General features: G+C 35.5%; 4 protein-coding genes across 12 annotated transcripts; 1 reads left to right on the top strand and 3 right to left on the bottom strand.

The window, feature by feature from the left end:
- Nucleotides 1–107: 107 nt before the first annotated feature.
- Nucleotides 108–4,076, bottom strand: ZnT86D (zinc transporter 86D). 3 transcript variants are annotated; one of them, XM_012378601.2, is made up of 3 exons: nucleotides 3,946–4,076; nucleotides 3,549–3,810; nucleotides 108–2,997 (listed from the first exon to the last, which is right to left on the bottom strand). In XM_012378601.2, exon 3 carries the CDS (start codon nucleotides 2,952–2,954, stop codon nucleotides 1,866–1,868), a length of 1,089 nt encoding a protein of 362 aa, XP_012234024.1. In that variant the 5' UTR covers nucleotides 2,955–2,997; nucleotides 3,549–3,810; nucleotides 3,946–4,076; the 3' UTR covers nucleotides 108–1,865. The 3 variants fall into 3 exon arrangements, with proteins under 3 accessions (XP_012234024.1, XP_012234023.1, XP_012234025.1); XM_012378600.2 differs by having other exon boundaries at nucleotides 3,549–3,993; XM_012378602.2 differs by lacking the exons at nucleotides 3,549–3,810; nucleotides 3,946–4,076 and adding an exon at nucleotides 3,354–3,507.
- A 484-nt stretch (nucleotides 4,077–4,560) lies between these two features.
- RpS25 (ribosomal protein S25) lies at nucleotides 4,561–5,991 on the top strand. Of its 3 annotated transcripts, none has more exons than XM_012378570.2 (3): nucleotides 4,561–4,718; nucleotides 5,400–5,492; nucleotides 5,689–5,991. In XM_012378570.2, exons 1-3 carry the CDS (start codon nucleotides 4,716–4,718, stop codon nucleotides 5,950–5,952), a joined length of 360 nt encoding a protein of 119 aa, XP_012233993.1. In that variant the 5' UTR covers nucleotides 4,561–4,715; the 3' UTR covers nucleotides 5,953–5,991. The 3 variants fall into 3 exon arrangements, with proteins under 3 accessions (XP_012233993.1, XP_012233994.1, XP_067205071.1); XM_012378571.2 differs by having other exon boundaries at nucleotides 4,687–4,821; XM_067348970.1 differs by lacking the exon at nucleotides 4,561–4,718 and having other exon boundaries at nucleotides 5,379–5,492.
- On the bottom strand, nucleotides 5,748–13,443 carry LOC105678868 (M-phase inducer phosphatase-like). Of its 3 annotated transcripts, none has more exons than XM_012378566.2 (18): nucleotides 13,170–13,443; nucleotides 12,847–12,971; nucleotides 12,605–12,706; nucleotides 12,342–12,466; nucleotides 12,085–12,268; nucleotides 11,757–11,860; nucleotides 11,446–11,562; nucleotides 11,241–11,377; nucleotides 11,114–11,162; nucleotides 10,720–10,953; nucleotides 10,115–10,349; nucleotides 9,859–10,018; nucleotides 9,499–9,774; nucleotides 8,718–9,427; nucleotides 8,355–8,437; nucleotides 8,267–8,290; nucleotides 7,900–8,050; nucleotides 5,748–7,818 (listed from the first exon to the last, which is right to left on the bottom strand). In XM_012378566.2, exons 2-18 carry the CDS (start codon nucleotides 12,964–12,966, stop codon nucleotides 6,499–6,501), a joined length of 4,131 nt encoding a protein of 1,376 aa, XP_012233989.2. In that variant the 5' UTR covers nucleotides 12,967–12,971; nucleotides 13,170–13,443; the 3' UTR covers nucleotides 5,748–6,498. The 3 variants fall into 3 exon arrangements, with proteins under 3 accessions (XP_012233989.2, XP_012233990.2, XP_012233991.2); XM_012378567.2 differs by having other exon boundaries at nucleotides 11,241–11,356; nucleotides 13,170–13,439; XM_012378568.2 differs by lacking the exon at nucleotides 8,267–8,290 and having other exon boundaries at nucleotides 13,170–13,440.
- A 538-nt stretch (nucleotides 13,444–13,981) lies between these two features.
- Nucleotides 13,982–22,589, bottom strand: PolZ1 (DNA polymerase zeta catalytic subunit). 3 transcript variants are annotated; one of them, XM_067348951.1, is made up of 19 exons: nucleotides 22,481–22,589; nucleotides 22,251–22,401; nucleotides 21,965–22,151; nucleotides 21,747–21,840; nucleotides 21,155–21,637; nucleotides 20,865–21,087; nucleotides 19,584–20,789; nucleotides 19,412–19,457; nucleotides 17,987–19,334; nucleotides 17,778–17,916; nucleotides 17,178–17,546; nucleotides 16,900–17,088; nucleotides 16,481–16,793; nucleotides 16,083–16,401; nucleotides 15,698–15,946; nucleotides 15,498–15,611; nucleotides 14,988–15,406; nucleotides 14,651–14,879; nucleotides 13,982–14,495 (listed from the first exon to the last, which is right to left on the bottom strand). In XM_067348951.1, the coding sequence occupies exons 2-19, from the start codon at nucleotides 22,387–22,389 to the stop codon at nucleotides 14,313–14,315; spliced, it is 6,249 nt and encodes a 2,082-aa protein (XP_067205052.1). In that variant the 5' UTR covers nucleotides 22,390–22,401; nucleotides 22,481–22,589; the 3' UTR covers nucleotides 13,982–14,312. The 3 variants fall into 3 exon arrangements, with proteins under 3 accessions (XP_067205052.1, XP_067205051.1, XP_067205053.1); XM_067348950.1 differs by having other exon boundaries at nucleotides 22,251–22,576; XM_067348952.1 differs by lacking the exons at nucleotides 21,747–21,840; nucleotides 22,251–22,401; nucleotides 22,481–22,589 and having other exon boundaries at nucleotides 21,965–22,166.
- Between the last annotated feature and the right edge of the window lie 190 nt (nucleotides 22,590–22,779).

Here is a 22,779-nt window from a genome sequence, read left to right as displayed (position 1 = left end):
CGCGAACTGTGAAAAACTTATACTCGCGCTCTGAATTTTTGTAAAGCGTAATCATTGATCGAACAGGCATCCGCAAAGTTGTGAATTGTTAAAAGATGGAGAGCCCATTATAAGTACATATCTTTATTATTTACATATTTCTTTTGTATAATAATCACACGCATCTGCGCACTCATAAATCTATACAATGAAGATATTAGAAAATATGAAAACATAACAGATTTGCGCAACATAATGTGTTTTCTCCTGCACTGCAGCAATACTCACTCTCACCAGCGCTCCATTTGCCTAGGAAAAAAAATGTTAACTAACCACGTAATCCGCGATAAATGCGACCGTGATGAAGCGTTTCTTTACAAAGTCAATTGATAAGCGAAATAATTTTTTCGTGACATCCTACTATTCGCAACGTAATGGTTAATATTTTGGCCTGCGTCATCACAATTGGAAGTATAATTGTTTCAATATCCCTATGCATATGAATATGTTACACGTGGAATGTAAATGTCGCTACTCTTATTCTTCAATTTCTTAGAAATGCGATGACAGTGTCATTGTTGGTCTAAATCTCTATCTATGTCGAGCTGATTATGATTATCTAAATATTCTAAATCATAAGACTAAGATTTAGAGATATTGATACCGTGTTTCAATCATCATAATTCTTTCAAGCGGCCAGAAAATTCATGTTTAGAAAGAAATTATTCTGCGTGGCAAGACAAAAAATATTTCAGAAAATATGTCCCAAGTTCTTCAAGTCCTTTGAATTCTTGTAAATGCTTTTTACAGATTTGCTCAGATGTATTTCACAAATTTTCTCCGTTAATTTTTACAATATTTGTGATTTATTTTGCTACAATCAATATATTGACCTACCCATTATAAATCTAAACTATATATAAATAATATTACAAATACGTCCAACAAATTGTACAACCGATTTGACTGTTCAACAAATATTCCACGCATGCTAGGTTCAACATAATGCTGCAACAAGGATGGTACAAACACCATTTAGCATGGACGGAAAATATAAATTACCTCAGATTATCGTATAAAAGGATATTTTCGTGTGAAAGTATTTCTCTCTTACAGGTGTGATTAGTTTTCTACAACTGTCTTTAGGTTGTTATGGCCACTGCATTGACATGGTTCTATTCCAATGTTAAAATTATTTAATTTCAAATTTAAACAATGATAATGTACAAGTCATTTAGCAGTACATTCTTTCGTTCATGTTGTTTCGGAGATTTCATTAAAAATATTCTTACAAACGCACCTTAAAGTATCATTGCAAAAATAAAAAATCTAAGCAATGCTACTTATATTACATAACAATTAAATTAAACCTGAATCTGAAATGCTCAGTTAGATGAATAGTTACGAGTCAAAGTTCGTACAAACAGATAAGTCTTTGCTCTGGTAACATCTTTTTATACAAAGATGAACAAACACCGATTACACACTTGTCTCATGAATTCTGAAACAGAAGAGAATGTAATCGGCCGTCGCTCTTGATATCAATAATATCGACATGAGAAATAGATTTGTTTTTTATCGTACATTGCATTTTAAAAACCATTAAGCTAGAAATTTGATTCGGTTGGATATTCTTAGGAATCATGTCTCTGTTATCCTGTGTCAGCAGTTCTCTTTTAAGGCATGCATAATTCTCAAACAATCTGTAGTCCGAAACGATACTGATCGTTGTCCAAGATCGCACAATCACAGACGTTGGACGCGGCAAAAATATTCTGCGGCATCGCCGTGTCCGTCGTCTCTTCTTCGTCACGGAGGCCACAGATAAATACACTTCCGGTATACTTGTAAGAAGACTCTACAACGCGCATTGTGCTTTTCGTAGATCACATAGGAGCATAGTCCAGCTGAACCGTAAGCTGTCTTACGCCCGCTGCCTGGAAAATCTTTTGCGTTGCCATCACGACAGACTTGGGATCCACCTCTCGCGCCACTTCCAGTTTCAAGCATCCGACGTACACATCCGAGCACAGCGTCCAGAAGTGTGGCTCCTGCACGCTGTACACGCCGGGCATCTGCGTCAGTTTGTTGTAGCAATGCGGTAGAGCGTAATCCAGTGCCATTGGCTGTCTCTGCATGAGCACTTCCCACGATTCCTTCATCAACGAAATTACACTTAATACTATCAATACTGCTATGAGCATGGAACAAATCGGATCGGCGATCATCCAGCCGAACGTTTGCATCAATACCGCGGACACGATCACGCCTACCGAGCCCAGAGTGTCTGCCAGTATGTGCAGGAACACGCCTTTCATGATCTGAGAGTTTGTGCCGGTGAATGATGCATCCAGTTCGACGTGGTGATCGTAATTATGATTCAAATGAGAATAGTCATGACTGTTGTCACGAGAGTGAGAATGGCCGTGGTGTCCTCCCGCACCATGGCTGTGACTGTGGCCATGGCCGCCATGCCCATGGCCTTGTCCGTGTTTAAATGCGTATATTCCTACTAAATTCACTAAGAGTCCCAACACGGAAACCATAAAGAGTCTTTCATGCTTGATTTCTGGCGGCTCAATAGCTCTCTCCACTGCCTCTGACATGATAAACAGGGCAATGAACAGCAAGAGCAATCCATTTACAAAGCCGCCTAGCACTTCAGCTCTAACATATCCATAGGAGTATCTTTCGTTCGCTCTCCATTTTGTGATGACAGATGCAGCCAAACCGAACAGTAAGCCGGTGCAGTCGAAGAACATGTGAAAACTGTCGGAGATAAGGCCGAGGCTGTTCGTCCAGATTCCATATGACAACTCGACGAAGGCAAAGGACAAGTTGAGAATCAGGAACAGGAACAGATTTCGAGTGTTCTGATCTGAGAAGATCAAACGTTTCCAACCCAGTAGCTTTTCCTTGACTCTACTGCGGAAGTTTAAGCGTGAGTCACGTGGACTGTGTGAAAGTGGCAGCATTTTACAACCGCACGGACGTCGATTCTACAAGCCAAAATCTGTCCTACAATGAGAAAACACATGTCACATCAAAGTATAAAAACATATATATACATAAAGATAAAAGTTATTAAAATAAATCTCAAGAATTTCACACAATTATATATTAATCAGAAATTATATTTATGCTTTTTCCAGATATACAACACAGTTACATATGCTACTATAAGTCATTCTATTTTACCAATAAACTATTGAAAAACTATATAAATCTTTAAAGATAAAAGTATACTAATTACAAGAAAAATAATTGAAGATCTTGAAGTTTTTCACACGCCTCGAAGAAGTCAAGAAATAAAGCATTAATTCCAATATCAGATAATTCCTAATATATGCAGAAATTAATATTATCTCATTTACCAGAGCACAAGCGATTAATTAAGCCGATCATAAATCACAATGTATATCTCCAGCTGTTGACAGCGCGTCAACTCGTCAATTGGAATAATACGTACACGCACATATGCGACGGTCGCGTGTACGGTAGATGCGGTGACACGTCTACGAGAATGGTAGGCGCCTTAACCTGCAATTCAGCCCTCATCTCTCACTCACCTTTCTATCGTGCTGGAAATCCGTGCAAATAGTCCGCGTTGCGATGAATGCGAGGATGTTCGTTACGCGACGTTAATACGCCGTTCGGCGCATCGCCGGCTGTCAAAAGCACAGAAAACCGGGTCGTGCATACGGTGCACAACGGAGGAACGCCATGCTGCACAGCAGTGATGCTCAGTCTTCAAAAAATCCGTAGAGTGCCAATCCCCCCTCCGGTTTACATGGAGTCGCGTCTCCAACCTTTAGGATGTCCTAAAAACGTCTTGAAAAGACATATTTAAAGTCTTTAAAATATCCTAAAAAAGACGTCGTTTTTTAATTTATTTAACAATTATCATTTTGCACAAAAATTTTAAGAAACGTTTTAATTATTTAAGTGTTTTACGAGCATCCTAACACTGTCAAAAGTAGTCCAGCAGCGAAAATAAGCATGTAGAAAGGTTAGGGTTATCCGTTGAAACAGCCTAAAACGCTCCATTTTAGCCGGAATTTTATAAAATTGTAATAAGAGCACATGATGATATAGGATGATATAGGAGGTAGTTAACAGGAGCACATGATAATGCAAGAGCTCTACTCGTAACAGTGCCATCTATTGATTAGCTAAAGCAACATTAAGAACACGTTGATGATAAGTGTACCGACTGCACAGTGAGTAAGCTTTTATATCATCATAGGTCTGTTTTTTATAGCTGAACTGGCTGCACTAGTTCAGAGTTTATCTTTCTCCTTCCAATGTGGAGGGAAAAAGATAAACTCTGAACTAGTACAGCCAGTTCAGCTATAAAGAACAGAGACCTCATGTGTACCTGTTACAATTATTCAAAATCCCCGCTAAAATGCAGCATAAGGAAGGAGACAGAAATAGCTCGTCTGCTCTTTTCTAGTGTCCGAAGCGCGGAGCTCACGTGCACGTGGCTTGTGCATGTGTACGATATTCCTTCTCTCGTGCTGCTTGCTGCTTGCTGCTGCGTCTCAAATCTGGCTTCACTAATTGTTATCACTTATCCATTAATTGTTCATCACTTTCGTAAGACGTTTCTGTCGTGAGTTTGATCAGCGTAGTACCAGTTGTCTGTAGATGGAGGTTGGTTGAACCGTAGGCGGAAGTGATACTCGACACAGCGCTCGGTCAACTTCCCTTCTCTTCCTCACGCGACAGCCATCATGGTAAGCGTTCACGTGTAAATTGTGCGGTTTTAGGGAATATTTTTATATATGATCTTCCAATAAATCCACAAATCTTACATAGAGACCAGACATTTATAAAATGGTAAACTTAAATTGTAATACACGGGAGAGAGTTTGTTTACAATTGAAAAAAATAACCTGTCTTAATGAAGAGCCATGTGTTGTACACAATTAATCAAATATAATAGTTTTACTTTAATTTTTGGACAATATTATGTGCAATATTTTGTTCATAAATAATAATTTCAACATTGCGTTTAAAAATTCAATTAAATAACTAGCTTGTCATCTCAATAGAAATATAACCTCTTTGACACACTTGCATGTTAAAATTTTTATAAATTTTGGACACAATAGGATATTTTTAAAAATCAATTTTAGATCTTTGATTCTATAGATTTTCTGTAAACTAAGAAGAGATTTATAAAATCCAGACAATATAAAACATAGTTTTAATGTCATAAAAGTCTTACTATTTTCAAATTTCGAGAAATATAATGTAAGCTTTTTTTATCTTATTTATATGATTAATTATTTTCTAAATAAGTACCACGACAATAAAATACTGATTTAATGATTCTGACTATCCATTAATATAATTAAACTGTGTCTCTTGTGATTGCTGTAAACTGTAGCTTCATGTTGGACTCTTTTTTACAGCCGCCTAAAAAGGATACAAAGAGTTCGTCCAAGCAACCTCAGAAAACCCAGAAGAAGAAGGAGGGTGGATCTGGTGGAAAAGCTAAAAAGAAGGTTTGTACTTTTTTAATCACAATTATTGCAATAGATAATATTGAACAATTTATCTCATTTGATGTACATGTATCAACTTGACTTGCTATGGAAGCAAACTCTGATTTAATGAGTCTGATGAGATTTGAATGTTTCTTTAATGTTGTACATTGTAGCGTTAGAACTGTTTTAACACAAATGTTTTTTATATTTGTAGAAGTGGTCAAAAGGAAAAGTACGTGACAAGTTAAACAATCAAGTTCTTTTTGATAAGCCTACATATGAGAAACTATTGAAGGAAGTACCGCAGTACAAGCTAATCACACCTTCGATTGTTAGTGAGAGGTTAAAGATCAGAGGATCTCTTGCCAGACGAGCGTTGATAGAGCTTCAACAGAAGGGCTTGATCAAGCAAGTCGTGCAACATCATGCACAACTTATCTATACACGTACTACTAAGGGAGACGATCCAGCAGTGTAATATGTATAAACTGGTTTAATAAAAAAGTCAAAACCAAAATCATTCAATTTCTTCAAACGTCAATCTTTATTAATAATCTAATTCTAAATTTGATTCGACTAATTATTAAAATAGAAAAAAAATTTTACAAAACAAAAAAACAATGGAAATTGCAATTAATTGAACAATAGAAAGAGATTATTAAGATTCTAGATGAAATAAATCATCTAATCCGATGTATTAATTTATTTGATTTTAGATTATTACAAAAAATAAAAACAATACTTCTGTAAGAAATCCATAAGATTTTATTGTATCAATGTAACATAAACAATTTTATATATATTTTTATGTACAATGCGCTATATATTAATGAAAGAATTTGGCATTTATACATTTACATTTTCAAATAGCAAAAAATAATTTATACTTCGTCTTGCACATTTTATTAAAAAATAATGTTGAAACAAAAAAAAAAAACAAGAATCAATTAACTAGCAAATTATTTCCTATAGCATACAAATTTATAAAATTAATATTACTTGGACAGGTATAATTTATTATGTTTCATCTATTTCTATTTCTTGTACAGAGTTTCTTTCGCGTTATCTTATCTGTCAAAGATACATTTGTCGAATTATCTAATGCCACGTTTGGCTTCTGATATGATGCAAATGTATTCATGTTGGAGAAAGTATCCCGATTTACAGGATTTTGTTTCACATTACTCGTGTCATTTGGTATTTGCAATTCTCCATTCTTGAGCGACTGGTCGTTAATATTTTTATTCGCTATATTATATACCATCTGTTGTTGAGTAGAGTTAGCTTGCTGACTTGAACATTTATGCTGTTCGTCGTTGCGTTTCTCATTTACAAACAATTCTGGTTTGGCGTCAATAATATTTCGTATTTTATTAAGATCTATACTAATTTTAAAAGAATCATCACTGCAATCGGACTCATTATTGCTATTGCAATTTATAAAACTCTTATTCAACGCTCCACACCGAGTAAACTTTTCAGAATTATACGTACCGATCTGTTTAGTATCGTTAATAATTACGTTCGAAACTTGCGCGACGCTCTGATTTTGAGCCTTCAATTTTCTGATATTCGTACTGCGTAAGTGTTTATTGTTATTCCATAATCTCGACGTATCGTTTGTACGATCGGTGATAGTTATTTTGTTATCATCAACGTGTTGATTCTCCCCAGTAGAAGCAGTAATGTTATCGTGTAATACTTTCTCAGCACTTTTATTCGCGTTAATAATATTCAAATCGAAGTTGTGTATTGCCTCTTTATTAAACGATTTAGCACCATCATTCTCTTCTTCCATAGAACATACTTGATTAGGCTGTTTTACATCCTCCAGATTGATTCGTAAATTTTGATTGCGATCGCTTGAAACAAATCCGTCCGCTACGTTATCAGCATTCGTATTACAATTCGTCCGGTTTAAAGCACTTGGATTATCACTTGAGATCACACGGATTTCACCATCGTTCTCCCCGCAGACACAACTACTTTTAATCACCATCTCATCGGCTTCGCTTAGATTAACGTTACAGAATCTACGTGAAAGCGTCTTAGATTTGACTGGATCTAAATTCTCTTTTGCTTCGTCGCGACCGCGCGTTATGCACCTAGCTTTATCATTGACCAGATGATTTTCATTTCTCGTGGATCGCAAAACTTTATCTACATATTCCGCAGTTGAGGCACCATCCGAATGATCGAAACTGGACGAAGCTTCACTTCGCGAACGGGAAGCAGGTGTACATAATCTTTTCGGCTCGGGCGTGACCGAACTTGTCGGTCGAATCTTGCGCTTTCTTGAACGATCTAATGGGATGTTTACAGAAAACGTGTCGTACAGAACCATCTGTGCAATACAAATATTGAAATTAAACTACCGTTACGAGAATTGGGAAATTAATTATCTATCCACCCACGTGAAACATACCTGAACGCTTCCTGATCCACAGACTTGAAACTTAAGATCTTTTAGATTCATGTACTGCGGCGTCAATCTAGGTTGATGACAGGTATTGTGGTTGTTTGTGACTTGCGGGAAGATGCTGCGGGTTGTGACCCTCCGGCAATCGACGTTGACACTGCACAAAAACATTATTCATTATTCATATTAAGATACTTATCGCTCATATCAGAGCTATTCTTTCAATTCATTATTTCCCTCTCCTTTATCGTGCAATTTTTTTTTACTTTTGTACAATATTTTGTACTATAAATCTTAATTAGTTTTATTTTGTGATTATTTGTTACGGCTAATAAATATCTCTCTTTCCTATTATTTTTCTTACTAGACTTACCAACAATCATGTCCATTTATAGATCTGCTTGTAACGAAAGTTTAAATTACTATTTAAAAATTTGCGCTGCAAATTTTATTTAACTCACCTTCCACAAGATTCCCTAGATGGATCCTCCCTCTCGTCTGCAGAGTTTGTGCCAGTACGATCGGTGCCTGCATCCCCGTCACACTGTTAGAATCGCAAAATATACACTGGAGAAAAGGTACGGGGAAATTTGCAACAACATATAATCCCCGCACCATATTTCTCAACGTATCTTTATTTGACCGTAAACGCGGGATTTACGTAGATTTATTAAAAATACTTTACCGTAAAGTCAATCATATTAAACATTTACCAGTTTTCTTGAAATATTTTTCAACATTTTGTTCGACATTTTGAACGTTCCAAATAAAATCATTATATAAATTGTTTGACATAATTTGAAAATGTTTTGTAAGTTACTTACGGAGGTGTAGTTCAGAGAATTATTGCCGGGACTGGACACATTAACAGGTACTATTTTCATTCCCAAGTCAGATTTCTGCTTATCCAATGCTTCTGTTTGATTTTTATTCACTGTAGTAGGTACAATTGCATCGACTGTCGTCGGCTGTGTGACAAGCGTGATTTGGTTATTATTTGCAGTGGCCATTATTTGTTGATTCTTCTTCACTTGTGGCAGAATAACGTTACTCGACAGCATATTGTATGCATTTTTTATTCCTATTTCTTGATTGGATGTAGATTGGGTGTGAAGATTTGTATTTGATATTGATTTATAGTGAACGTTTTCACGTTTCTGCGGAATACGTATATAAATTGGATTGTTGTTGATTATCATGTTCATAGTACTTCCTTCACTCTGTTGTACATTACTACTTTCTACCGAGGAGTTTGATTCGACCTGACCCGTGTATCTAATATTTGTCTTCTGAAATGATGTCACTGGAGTAGGCGAGTCATTATTTTGCGACAAATTGGAAATTTTGTTTGCAGATGTACAACTCAAGCGATTATCTTCACAATTTTTGGTAGATGTGATGGTGGATATTTTTTCATTTTCTTGCCCATTTATATTATGCACAATGACAGTAGGGCGGTTCGTGTAACTTCCCAGAAATCTTTTATTAAAATTATTCACTTTAATTTTCTTACAGTGCTTTGCAGCATTATTCTCTGAAAGGTGTAATGTAATGTTATCAGTCAGCCATAATATATAAAATTCCAAATTTCTTTCCACAAATTACCTTCATATATATTGCGCTTCGGGGGTGAGACTTGCAGGACGACTTCCTTCAACTTGTTTTCGTTCACTGGAGAATTTAACGTTTCGACAGAATTGATATCCAATTTAACATCCTTAGATGCGACATCGGGCACACTCTCGAACACTTCAGCCGGCAGAGACGTAACGTTGCTGATTTTGATATTCATAGAACTTTCATTTGTATCTGTCTCATTTGTGTCTTGCAAGTCGTCGTTATTCAAAGAAATCATATTTGGCGTGGAGATTAGCGGCGTAGCTGTAAGCAATTGTTTCAAAACGATAAATTTACTTTCACTAGGAATTTTTGACTTCAATACAATAGGTTTCTGCAAATCACTACCATCTGTTTTTAATATATTGATTGTTATAGGTTTGAGTTCTACAGAACTTGCTGTTTTATTTAACAGCGATTTAGAATCCGTCAATGATACAAGAGATGTGTCCGATTGTGTAGATTGCAGTGGAGTCGAAGAATCTGTTTCTTGATTCAATGAAATAATCTGTGTAAAATACAAATAAATATAATCAATAAATTGTTACGTACGCGATTTTGTTTGTATCCTTAAATATTTTTAAAACTAATTTTGATAATTTACCTGCACTTCATCATCGTCGTCGTCAGTTTCAATTGTGATAATGTCTGCATTCTTGCGTTGTGGACTCGGTTGGGATTTTTTGCTATTACTGAACTGTTCTTTTTGGGAATCATCTTTCGCACTTTCTTGCAAATTTTCTTTAGAAATATTTTTCTTACTTGTCTTGGTTTCTTCAACTTTTATATGTTGTGATTCTTTAGGCAATAATTTGTCAATAATATTTGAACTATTTGAGCTAAAATCGAAATAAGTATAGGTTCTTAAAATTTTCCAAATCATATAAATAATATTTAAAGTAACTTCAGTATTTACATCCTTCTCAGGAGTAATGCCTAATTCCTTTACTAAAAAAAACAGAAAATAAACTGTTCTGTTGATACTTTATAAAATTAAATTATTATTATTATGATGTGCAAAAAAGGCAATAAGAACCAGAAGAATGCAGGTATCGGTGCGTGAAAAAAATTTATTGTAAAAAAAATGGAAAATATAACAGAATAAGAACGAAATGTTTTGGTCTAATTTTCGGACTCTTCAGTCTAATGATGATGTCGTGCGGGTGGTCACGCGAAAAAGCGTTATTTTTATGATTATCATTATCTTACCGATCAATTGGCTTCTCCACTTCAAGTAGTTTCTCTGCTTCCAGCAACTGTCGTAACTTAAAAGAACGTGGACCAGGCCGTAATTTAAGACTTATAATAGAATCTACAAAAGATTCTGAGGTAGAATATGAAGTACAATTCAAAGTTTTTGTTTCATGCAGCAGGGGAAATTCAGTTCCCACAGAAATGTCTGTATCACTGTCTGAATCCAAATCAGAATTTTTCAGACTAGAGCTAAAAGCAAGAATTTGACATATTAAGACATAGATTATTGCTATATACTTCTTAAAAGACAATTATTTAATTGCAATGATCCAAGATGTAGATCATTCAATTTTCTACAAAAATATTGTATGCAATATATAAAATTAAAAAATAGATTTTTGATGCATACCTCTCAGAGTTGCTGTCCGAATTCGAGTCTTCATTGTTTTCAGAGTTATCTTCATAGAAATAAAAACAAGATTAGTAATGCTATAGTTGTAATAATAACATTTTGCAAAGCAACACAAAATATTTACTTAGAATAGAAGTACATTCGGCACATTCCCATATAGGATTGGCCCATTTCAATTGTCCGCAACTCTTGTGAATACCCTGTGAGCCGCAGGTCTGACATAACGCTAGTTCCCACTTACTATAATATTTCACAAATATTCTATAATGGAGCTATACATATTCGGTGTAGAGAGCATGTTCACACTATTATAAATAATTGTAACTTACGCGTTACTGCTCGTATATGTTCTTCCTTTTGGACAGAGACATTTTACTGCATCGCATCGATTGTGTCTATACAAAAGCTCCTCGAATGCATTTGGTACCAATTCCCATGAAGCATCCCTAATTACATAAGAAAAAGTAATTACCTATTTTGCAATATAATTTTATTAATAATCGCCATTTATATTAATATTCATTAATAATATTAATAACATTAAACAAGGAAAAACCATTTTTCCTTATTTTCACTCTACACAATTATTCATTATATAATAAAATTAAAAATGTCTGGAGAATTGTATTCTTATACTTACTGACTCGGAATAAAAATACCATGTTCCAACATGGCTGCTTCAAAATCTTTGTTATTGTTACATAAAGGGCACTTAAAAAAATAACCAGCACTTAAAGCAAGTTGCTGAAATAAGAAAAGTTGTCTTAGATATATTTGAATTCACATTATAAACACAATAATGCATACCAAATTAATCACTCTAGAATAAACTGATTTCTTATAAAATTTGTGTATTCTAAAAATTTTTTTAAAAGCACTATCATGGATTTGATCATATTTACAATTATTCTAATATATTAAATAGTCAGCACAGATTTTTCATGCATAAAATCACCATTAAGACTAACCTGAACACATTTACGATGAAACCATGCATCTTTTTTACAACAAGGAGCCCATAAGATTTTTAACAAATTCGTGGGATCTATTTTGTCATAACAGATGCAACATAATGTATTGTCTGATGAAACACTTTGTGTCAAAATATGATTATCAATATTTTGCTTTGGTCTGTGATTCACACAATATGACCTAAAATGTTTAATTATAATAAATTAGTTCATAATATTTATGGCTACAGTATAGTTATCAGTCTTTCTTTTACCTAAACTCCCCAAAAAATTGATGCAAAGAGTTGGACTTTAAACCACAAGGGAGATGAAATATTCGTTTACATCTTACATTGCAACAGCCCAAAGTAGCTCCAATCTTTCTACAGTATGAACATACCTGAAAGTGTTAACAATTATTTATTCATAAGATTCATAATTCATAGCATTTAATAAATACAATCAAACATAATTATTTATATAATATTCAAGAGCAATGTCAACAGAACTAATATTATGCTATTTCGTATGTACGTACCAATCTCTTTCCTCTGCGCAGTTCCTTCTGTATGTCCTCTGGTAGGAATCCAAGTATGCCGTCCTCATCTTTTCCTTTCTGTGCCATGTTAGAGGATAAAAGCTGAAGAAAAATTGTTATACTGTTATAAACAGTAACATTGTAAACGATAGGACAGATCTCGAACTTCATGTCACATAGCATAACATGAACAAATTCAGATCTTGTAAGTTGTCTAATATTATAATAAAAGCAGTAAATACCAGGCAATAGTAATGCGTGACAATGCCATCATGTTCATAAAACTTTCCATATTGCAGTTCGTTGTCCTCTGTCGAATTGCAGAAGCAGCAAGGTGTTAAGGGGTCGTTTCTAGCAGACATTATGCCTGAATGACAGAAGAGTGTAAACGATCGAAAAGAACGACAAATGACTGAAATAACAGCCATTCGTAAGCACACTGTTTTATAACCGAAAGATTCGTGAGATTCATCGGATAGTATTGACTGGTTGTGACATGATCGAATCAGATCGGATATAAACGGGTGACGCGCGTAATTGTATGGCGAGTGATGCGTAAATTTACCTGGCTAACGCGCTGGGATAATCTTCGTCACACATGAAGACGAGCGTGCGAGAATCAAGTCCCGCACGCGTATTTTTTACCAACGTGCTCGCAACATCGTCCTTGTTAACGAACGTTTCGAGCCAACAAACACTTTAAACACCTTTCAAATCGGCTTGGCGGGATGTTAGCCTTTGTCGATCGGAAATACGATCGGTTGCGTCATTGATTGGATATGGCGGGTTTTAAATTCATTATCTTATTTATAAATAGACTTAACATCTTTTGTCGAAGAACTGAAGTCGGAGTCCGTTGAAGTTAATAAAGATGGCTGATTTGCAAGCTTAATATCTCATTCTATGTTGCAAAAAGATGCCACTTTTGGCGCCAAAAGCTTAAGGTTTGTTCGCGTCGCATGCCCCAAGTTGGCCCATCAACGTCAGCGAGAAAAGACACCTTAAAGAGTCTGGTCGATGTTGCTAGTTTAAAAATGGCGTAGTAACTACCCTGTACGTTGATTTGTACTACTGAGAAAAAGAACATGTATAAGTTATCGTTGACTCGTACTATTTGCTTAATTTTAGCAATTTTAACAGCCAGAGGACACCTGATCGCGTTCTTCAAATTTTTAAATAGTCAAAGAACGCACATCGTATCCTCAATATCAACTCCAGAAGAAAAATAAAAAATATAATAAATATTTCAAAACTTATTGTTTCATTCAATACTATGTTAATTGAATAAAAGCCATTATTCATGTTTTACAGGTATAAATTTATAATTAAAAAAAAAAAAAAAAAAAAAAAAAATACAATTTTAGGAGTAATTACATGTTTTCTCAGATCATATCTTTTTATTTAATTTTATATAATTATTCATAATAAATACCGAAAAACAAATATATCTATATACAATATCAATTTTAAAAATATTTAAAATAGAAAATAGGAAACATTAATAAAATCTAGATGCATAATTAGGGGAAAAGTAGCAAAACTTAAAGAAAATACAGAAAGTGTAACTAAAAAAAACAAATATACAACCATGTAGCTTAGATACAAAAAGAATGAACAGTTGTAATTGTAATTATGTGATAGTTTATCAAAAATAAAATAGTTCTATTTGTTCTAATCGTTTGAGACAATAGATTTGTTTTCATCATAATCAATACCACTCGGCAACGGCGTTCAATTTGTTGATTCCACTGGAATTGTGTCTATAAATAATATTATTCATATGAGGAACTTGCGCAAGTTCTTTGCGAGCTTGAGACATTCGGTATAAAACGGGACAGTCCAAAGATATGCATTCTATGTCCCCTACACGTCCAATGCAAGAATGGCAAATCTACAAAAAGAAAATTCATTGCGTTCGTTATTAAACAGAAACAACCAATTATTGGCTGATTACAATTTATAACTTAAAAACGTTAAACAAGTTTCAGATCAATAATATATATATATATATGTTGATGTAAATATTCTTTTTAACAATGTGCTCACAGCAGCGATCTGTTGATGATTTCTTTCCAGCTGTTTTATCTTTTCAAGAAGCACAAGAATGGTTCGGCTTGGTTGCAAAAGGCATTCTGGGCAAACTTCTTTGGTAGTTTGTTCCTCGCAAACAATGCACGCAACAGATCTGAAGAACTGACGGATAGTAGATTTCGGATTGTTTCCTTTCACATGCACGATATTTTCAAAATTTGAACGATGAGACATTTCTTTGTACCTACAAAAATATATGTATTTGTATTCTAACACATAAACTGCCGTTAAAAAACAGAACATTATTGACTGCAAAACAAATTATACGGTTTAAATATTTTAACATGTTTACCACGTGTTGACATCGATTCCGAATAAATTAAAGCAGCGATTGAGGGGCGGTATGATAACTTTGGTGATGTAGTACACGGAATTCGGGATTAAAGCCGGGTCGGAGATAACCTCCATCGGCGTGCGGACGCAATGGATGAGCGCTTGATTCGGTGCACCGGCGACGATGATGTAGCGCACACGCTCGCTGGTGCGCGGCACAGCGCGTGGATCCTTCTTCAGCAATCTGCGAGTCAATTCTAACGCCGGCACGCAAGCGTTCGCCTTGTATCCACGCATTCCGCGAAACTCCTTCGCGAACGTCAGGTCTTGTATGGATACGCGTCGGCGGAAGATCTTGTCAAATTGCTTGGTGATGTACAACTTCACCAGAGAAACGTCCTTCGTGTCAAATAGAATTTTAAGAGCTTTCTCAAGTATCTGCAACGTGAAAATATTTAATTTTCATATAAAATTGCAAGGATTGCGACTTAATCAGAATTGTTCTCGGTGAATTTGTCGTCCTTCTCACTTTAGAAACTGCGGGACATCCGTCTCTGCGAACCGTCTCGATTCCTTTCGCCAGGAATTCAGGCTTCTCCTGATCGCGAGTCTCGTACATATGTCCGCAGTATCGTTTCTTTGTCTGAAAAAAGAAATTTAGCGGTTTGATTTCAGCTTTATTTTCTTTTATGCAATATAATAATCACTATTCGTTCTTTAATATCTCACTTGTAAAATAGACGGATGTAGAACTTTCTCAAATTTAAGCTTGATGGGCGGAGGATTGGCAGCGGTGACAGCATCCGCGATCTCCTCGCCAATAGTAAACGCTTCTTCCCGAGATTTTCCGTGCAGTAGCACAAACAGCGAATCCGTGTCTCCGTAAACTACTCGGGCGCCCCATTTCGGCGTGGATTCCACCAGTTTAATCGCGCGTTCCAGCGTCTCTCGTCCTTTGCTCACCACGCTATCGCCTATCTGCAAAGAATTATTGTCGGATGATAATTTTTATAAATGTGAATATGTTTAAAACGAAAAAAGTTTTTATCCAAACAAACTTATGTGCATATATTACTTTCAATTATTTGATTTGTATAATTTTGAAACGTCGCACCTCAATACACGGCATTCTGCCGCTGAAGTTGGCAGACGTATAGCCGTAAGTGACATTCGCGATTAACTTGAGACCCAACTGCTGCGAATGAAGAACGCGCTGCAGCGCGCGATTCTCCGCTGGGTGCAGCTTCATGGATTCCTTCACCATCAGCCGCGTATTTAAAATTTCCGCCAGCATACGCGGCAATATTCCCTGACGCACCTCTTTTTTCACAAAAGCTACGCCGCAAGGCGAGAAGTTCATTTTGTCTTGCAATTTCAACGCGGTATTCTTGTTTACTCTCAACGTCGCTGCGCCAAACTGGAACGGTCCGTATCTGACGAGCCAAAATGTATATAAATGAGTTTAGTTCAATCTTTCTGATCTCACAAATTGTATCTTGGTATTGCACTCACTGGCCTACGTGTTCTATTCTTCCCAGGCAGGTGGAGAAGCAGTAATTGTAAGCTATGATCATACTCGGATACAAACTTTGGAAATCGAGTACGATCAACGGATCGGTGTAAAGCTTGGATTCGGGCTCCATAATCAACGGCAGACACTCCGGCGCTCGCATTCTGGCTCTCTGATGCATGGAAGGTGAGATCGGGATATAGTTCATAGGCTTCGCTAATCGGAGCATCATGGACTCGACGCGAAACTGCGAGCCGCGCGAGAACACCTCGTAAAATTGGATACCGAAGAGACGTGCGTGTTCGCATGTGCGTCCTACAATGCAAAATTTTGGAATAAGATGGTAAATTTACAGAAATTGGAATAAACAATAATAAGCATGTGACAAGCGAAGAGAAAATTTTAGAACGTAGATCTTCACCTATAATGTCCAAGTGATTCAAGAGCTTGAGAGTGCCAAGAATTCTGACAGTATAATGACGTATGACTCTGCTTTTCACCACCATACTCTCGTGCTTCCACCAAGTGGACAACGTCTTGAAGGAGAAGCATGGGATTCTTTCGCGCAAAACATGATGCATAACGTTCTCAAAAGTATACGTCAGCAATGCTGCAAAAATATCGAGCGAGTTTTTTTCTTTCTGCTGAACGAACAAAGCAAAACCTCGTCCTTAAAAATATTGAAAATGCATAGCTCACCGGCTTCGTGTCTCATAATTCGCCAAACGTCGAGGATATTGCGACCAAGTACTTTAATCTCGCCCGCGTCGTCTTTGTCAAACGTATGAGCATCGAATTTGGAGGATATCTGTATATGTGGGACTTTTGAAATTTTTAATGGAAAATTGTTAAGACCAAGATGATGCGCTCTCTGAAAAACGTAACCCCATGAAAGCGTTTCCACTTCCCAACCGAGTAGAATCTCTGGATTATGCTGCTCAATTAATTTCACGAGGTTGTCGAACACATCCTGTTCTGTTAAAACGTATAATATTGGACACATCGCGCTCGCAGAATGGATCTTATTAAGTCGTGCGCTTATAGGACTGGAGTTTACAATTATAGCGCCTAAAACAGAAAAGATAACATTATTTTTTGATATATGCTACAAAAATATGAAGTTTAATTTTGCTTAAATTATTAAGGTTTCATCTTGCAAAGGCTAATTTCTTGATACGTTTTAAATGCTTTTTTATATGAACTTATTCAATAATTAATTATTACTTAAATAATTACTATTAATAAATATTATTAATACTATTATATATACTAATATTTATTACAAGTTTCGATAATTACCGTGTTCACTGGCGTCTGTAGACACATCGTTGTAAACTGCATAAAATAAAGCGGCGATAGAATCAAGTTGCGGGTCAGGAAGGAGATCATCCCGAGTAACAGCATGCACTTCGAGAACCAATAATGTTAGATGTTGGTGCTACGGAAAATTTATAAAAATAAATCTTATTAAAATAAAGTAAAAAACAAGATTAAAATTACAAACTTACCACAGTTATCGCTCTAGCATTTTGAAGATTTTCGTTCGAAGCATTACTGTAACTTCCTCGAGATAAACATTCGATTTGACCGTATGAAACGCCTAATTGCGTTTTATTTTCCTTATACAGTAACGAATTTTCCAATGCTTTTTGTAAAGAAGGATTTAAACTGACCCTGGACGTCTTATCAGAATTTTGCGTAAACTCGGATCTTCTAGTTTTATCGGACATCGCGCTGAGCACACTTTGCTGAAGCATTAATGAATCAGACTCCTTCCTATCTGAATTATTACTTGACGAATCAGTGGATATTCGTCGCTGTAATTCTTTCCTTTCATCGACTGACGGCTGTATGTTTTGCTGCATATTTGATGCGTCTTCTTTATCCCGCTTGTGTGATCTAACATTATTTTTCTCTGCTAGATATTTTTTAGCTCTCACCCAATTTTTAACATCCTTAGAAGACGGCGGTGTCGCGAGTGGTTTAATTGTTAATGAATAACATCCTGCAAGAGTACGCTTGATGTGGCAAGTCTTTATACTCGCGCCAGATGGATGAAACTCGTTGACTTTCATTCTTCGCCACAGCTTGATACTCGTGATGTCGTCTAAACTCGACTTGAATGCAGGCACGTCAAAATACGAAGTATTCGCGTTCAAAGATTCCTTCTGTTTCGCGAGATCGAATTTATTGCCGAAAAATGGCTTCTGCCATCGACACTTCGGAATGCCGTACAACGTCATACTTTCTAGAATTCTTTCAGAAGTAGGAGGCTTGTACTTTGTAGTGATTGTGATTAATTTATTCTTTGGCGATGGACAACTAGTCCTTTCCAACGAAACGCTCTGACTATCGCCCTCCATCTTCTGGTTGATATGTTGGGTGAAAGTTACGTTGCATGCATCTTCATCATCCTCATCGAGATCAGTTTCAGGAATGATATCGTGAGATTTCTTGGATATTTTCGCCAAGTTATGCATATTCGACGTGTAATTTCTTTCGGGAGATGTATCGGTACTTCTTTGTGTGCACTGACTACTCGAAACACTGTCATCATCATTTTCATTGGAATTCATTTTCATTTTAAGAGGAAATGCAATCGCACATGTCTGTGCTTGATCAATCAATTGACCAGATGCGATTAAATTTTCAGGCCGCTTCGTTTGATGATCTGATTCTGCGAAAGTGTCTTCTACCTCATCGTTCAAGAAAGACAATCTCTTTCGAACCTCCTCCTTGCTTTTTTTAACTAATAAATGCTCGCTATTTTCCGTTCTTTTCTGTTCTTCATCTGGTATTGATTCGTAAACTATTGTTTCATTAGATTTTACAGTATTTATGTAATCAGTAGCCTGGCTACAAATATAATAAATATTACTTCTGTGTTTTAAATAATTGCCATCTTTTAATTATAGAAAATATAAAAATCTTACACAATATCTGTTTCATTCACCGACTTCTCATTATTGATATTATTTTCTGAAAAAAAGAACCATTTAAAAAGGTGATAAGGAACAATTATATATTATTAATAAAAATTAAACCAAGATATTTAATGCTAATGTAAAAATAAAGTCTAAATGCAGTTAAATTAAATTTAAATACCTGAATCCATGTTTACGCGTTTATCGCGAAGTAAGCTCACACGCAACGGATGTGTTTTACGTTTCGGTGTAGTAGAAGAAGTGGAAGGCACATCGGATATTGGTACATAATGTTTCCTTTTGGGAGATTCACACTGTGGAGTAGCAGTTCGATTAATTTTCGGAGATGTAATAATAATATCAAGAGGCGAGTAATTTCCTGATAACTGTGGACTTCGAAGCGTTTTGGCTGGTGAATTATATCGTCTTCTTGGCGTTTTAACAGTAGTATTCGTCCGTTTACCAGGTGACTCGTGATCATCGTTTTTCAACTCGAGCTTCCTTTTCTTTGGTGTATCTTGAACCACGCCTTGCGGTGTGTTTTTATCAGATTTATAAGCGCATATACGCTTCTCCTCTCTTTCGATTGTAACATCGATTTCGAGTTCAGAATCGCTGGAATCAGTAATTGTAGCCCCATCAGTATTTAACAATGGAAACTTTATCGAAAATTTAGATGGTTTGTGATTTCTTTTTTGAACACATAATTTTAAATCTTGTTCGCAATTACACTTCTTTTCGTTGCAATATTGGTTGATTGATTCTAGAGTTTCAAACTCTTCTGTCTCATCGACGTCGTAAACATCTAAGTCTCGATGATCAGATTGTAACTGATATCGAGCAACACACAATTCTTCTTCTATCTTCTTATTACATGCAACTCTTCTTTCGTCCTTCTTTAAACAACGCGTTTCTCTTACAACAGCGCATTTATTATTTTTAGGAAGGCACTGAACCGCCGTGCAACACGTATCAGCTTCTTTACTCGAATAATTTACATATTCTCTTTCATATTCTAACGTGTTTTCATATAAATCATCGACTCCATCGAATTGGGAAAAATCCGTGAGTGTAACATCTTCGTAATTTTCTTCGGCGACAAGTGAATCATTTGCAGATTCAGTATTCTGTTTGTCAGGTGCAGCTTCCAAGTTGCCACGTTGATCAGATTCCTTACACATTGATTCCCATGAACTTAGATTATCTAGATCTAAACTCGTAATATTCAAATCCTCGACCTCTTCTTCTTCTGGATCATTTTTGGCTGGCTCGCTGAATGTAGAATATTGAGATCCGAGAACGCTGTCTTCGTCTACATTACTCCTGACTTCATTTTCCTCCGCTAAATCAGCCAGCATTTCCACCAATTGTATGTCATTTTCATCCACTGTACACAAAGCAATAAAATATTTTATCACAGTGTACTTTAATATATAAATACATTAATGAATATAGTACTCACAAATACTACTAGTATCCGTTACATTACTCTGACTCCGAGCCAGATCTAAAAATGCTGATGAGGCTAATTGCAATAACTTATAATTATCAGAAATTGTCCTTTCAACGATTGGAAGAGATTCACTATGATTCAGAATGTGAGATGCATTTAAAACTTCTTCGTTATCTTCTACTTCGATGGGATATGATGATACAGTCGTATCTGAAGAAATCGTCTCAGTGATCTAAAATAAGCAAATTAAATAAAATTAATACACACACGTGCATAAAATGAATATATAATATATATACCTGTGATATAGTGTTCAATCTTTTCAACAATTGGGCCTCTTGATAAATATCACTGCTCGTTGGAGGGAGAACAATTTTACTGGGAGTCTTTGGGTATAATAATTGCGATTTTGCATTTTCCAAACCAGCTTCGGCTCGCCTTGCTTTCTCCTCATTCCAGATTGCCGCAAGACCAGGATTCAGCTCCAATTTTTTCGTGACACTCTGTCTGTTCAGAATCTCTGCAGCATGTGCATCCACTTCTAGCTCACACATACTTTGTCTTGTTACAGATGTTGAAAGATACGTTTGTGAATCCGGCGAATCCATTGAAGATTTGTTTTGATTATCTTCCGTTGTACATACTTGCAAAGAGTGTCTGTATTTTATACTATTTAAATTTATTAAATTCATGCCATAGAGATTGTAATCTATCATGAATTGTTGAATATATGGAATGTGCGCTTCATATGGCTGTAAATTTTGATTAAGAATAGCACCATTCTGAAAATATATCATTTTGTTATTTGTGTGTAATATATATCTTCCTTTTAAAAAAATACATACAAATATATAAAAAATTATATTTTCTATAGAAAAGAAAAAAAATTACTTGTAACAAATCCATTGTCCTTTTAATTATGGCTGGATTATAAAAATATATCTTAAAAAACAAATGTTCTTTTTTGTGATAGCCATAGAAAGGTCTGTAAAAAGTAATGCATTACATATCGATAAGTAAAATATATAAAATAAAAGCGTAAATGTAACATTTTGGCAAGACAAAAATAAGATTATTAATCTATCAATTTCTAACTAAAATTTTCTTACATTCCTGACACACGTTGGATTTTATACACATGTTGATTTGTAGATGACGTAGAGCCAAAAGATGTATTCAAAGCAGAGTCAATTGATGCAGCTAATTGATAGGCATAGCTATCTGTATTCTCCTGAACAGTACATGGCACATACATATATGGAAAGACACCGTGAATATGCAAACATGTCTTCTTACCTGAAAACTTTTAAACTTTATCCAAATCTTTCGATAACCACTTTAGCACAATATTTAATATATTAAGAGAAAGATGTATTATTTGTCATATTTATTTACCGCCAGCAGTTGATCCAAATATTCTAATTATCGGCACCTTTTTTATCTCTGATCCACGAAATTCAGAGAATGTCACGTCAAGCTCGGGTATTGGTGATGCTTGGTAGCTATCAATGTATGCCAGAGTGATGGAAAACATATTACTTGGATTCTACAATAAAAATGATTCTAACGTTTACGAATAATATTATTCAGACATTAAAAAAAAACAACTAATAAATATTATGTACAGGATGCAGAGTTGATGATCCTGACACATGTTCCACAAACTCATTCAAATGACGTAAAAAATGCAGCGGTGTGGACACAGGTTAGGATAGGTTTGTAAATTAGGTTTGTTTCCGTCTTAGCCGCGCTTCCTGTATTTAAAACGAAATCGATGTGATAACTGTACATTCAGACTTTGAAAGACGAGAAATAAAATATAGGAAAAACAATTGAAACAAACAAGTATGCAGAATAATAATAAATATGTATAAATTTGGTTAAAATCGAGCATCTTTTTGTTTAAATAGAAATGTTTGGCTTG

This window comes from Linepithema humile, chromosome 2 (assembly GCF_040581485.1).
Source record: "Linepithema humile isolate Giens D197 chromosome 2, Lhum_UNIL_v1.0, whole genome shotgun sequence".
Classification (NCBI taxonomy): domain Eukaryota; kingdom Metazoa; phylum Arthropoda; class Insecta; order Hymenoptera; family Formicidae; genus Linepithema; species Linepithema humile.
The sequence above is the reverse complement of the archived record's forward strand: the minus strand, read 5'-3'. Positions and strand labels throughout refer to the sequence as shown.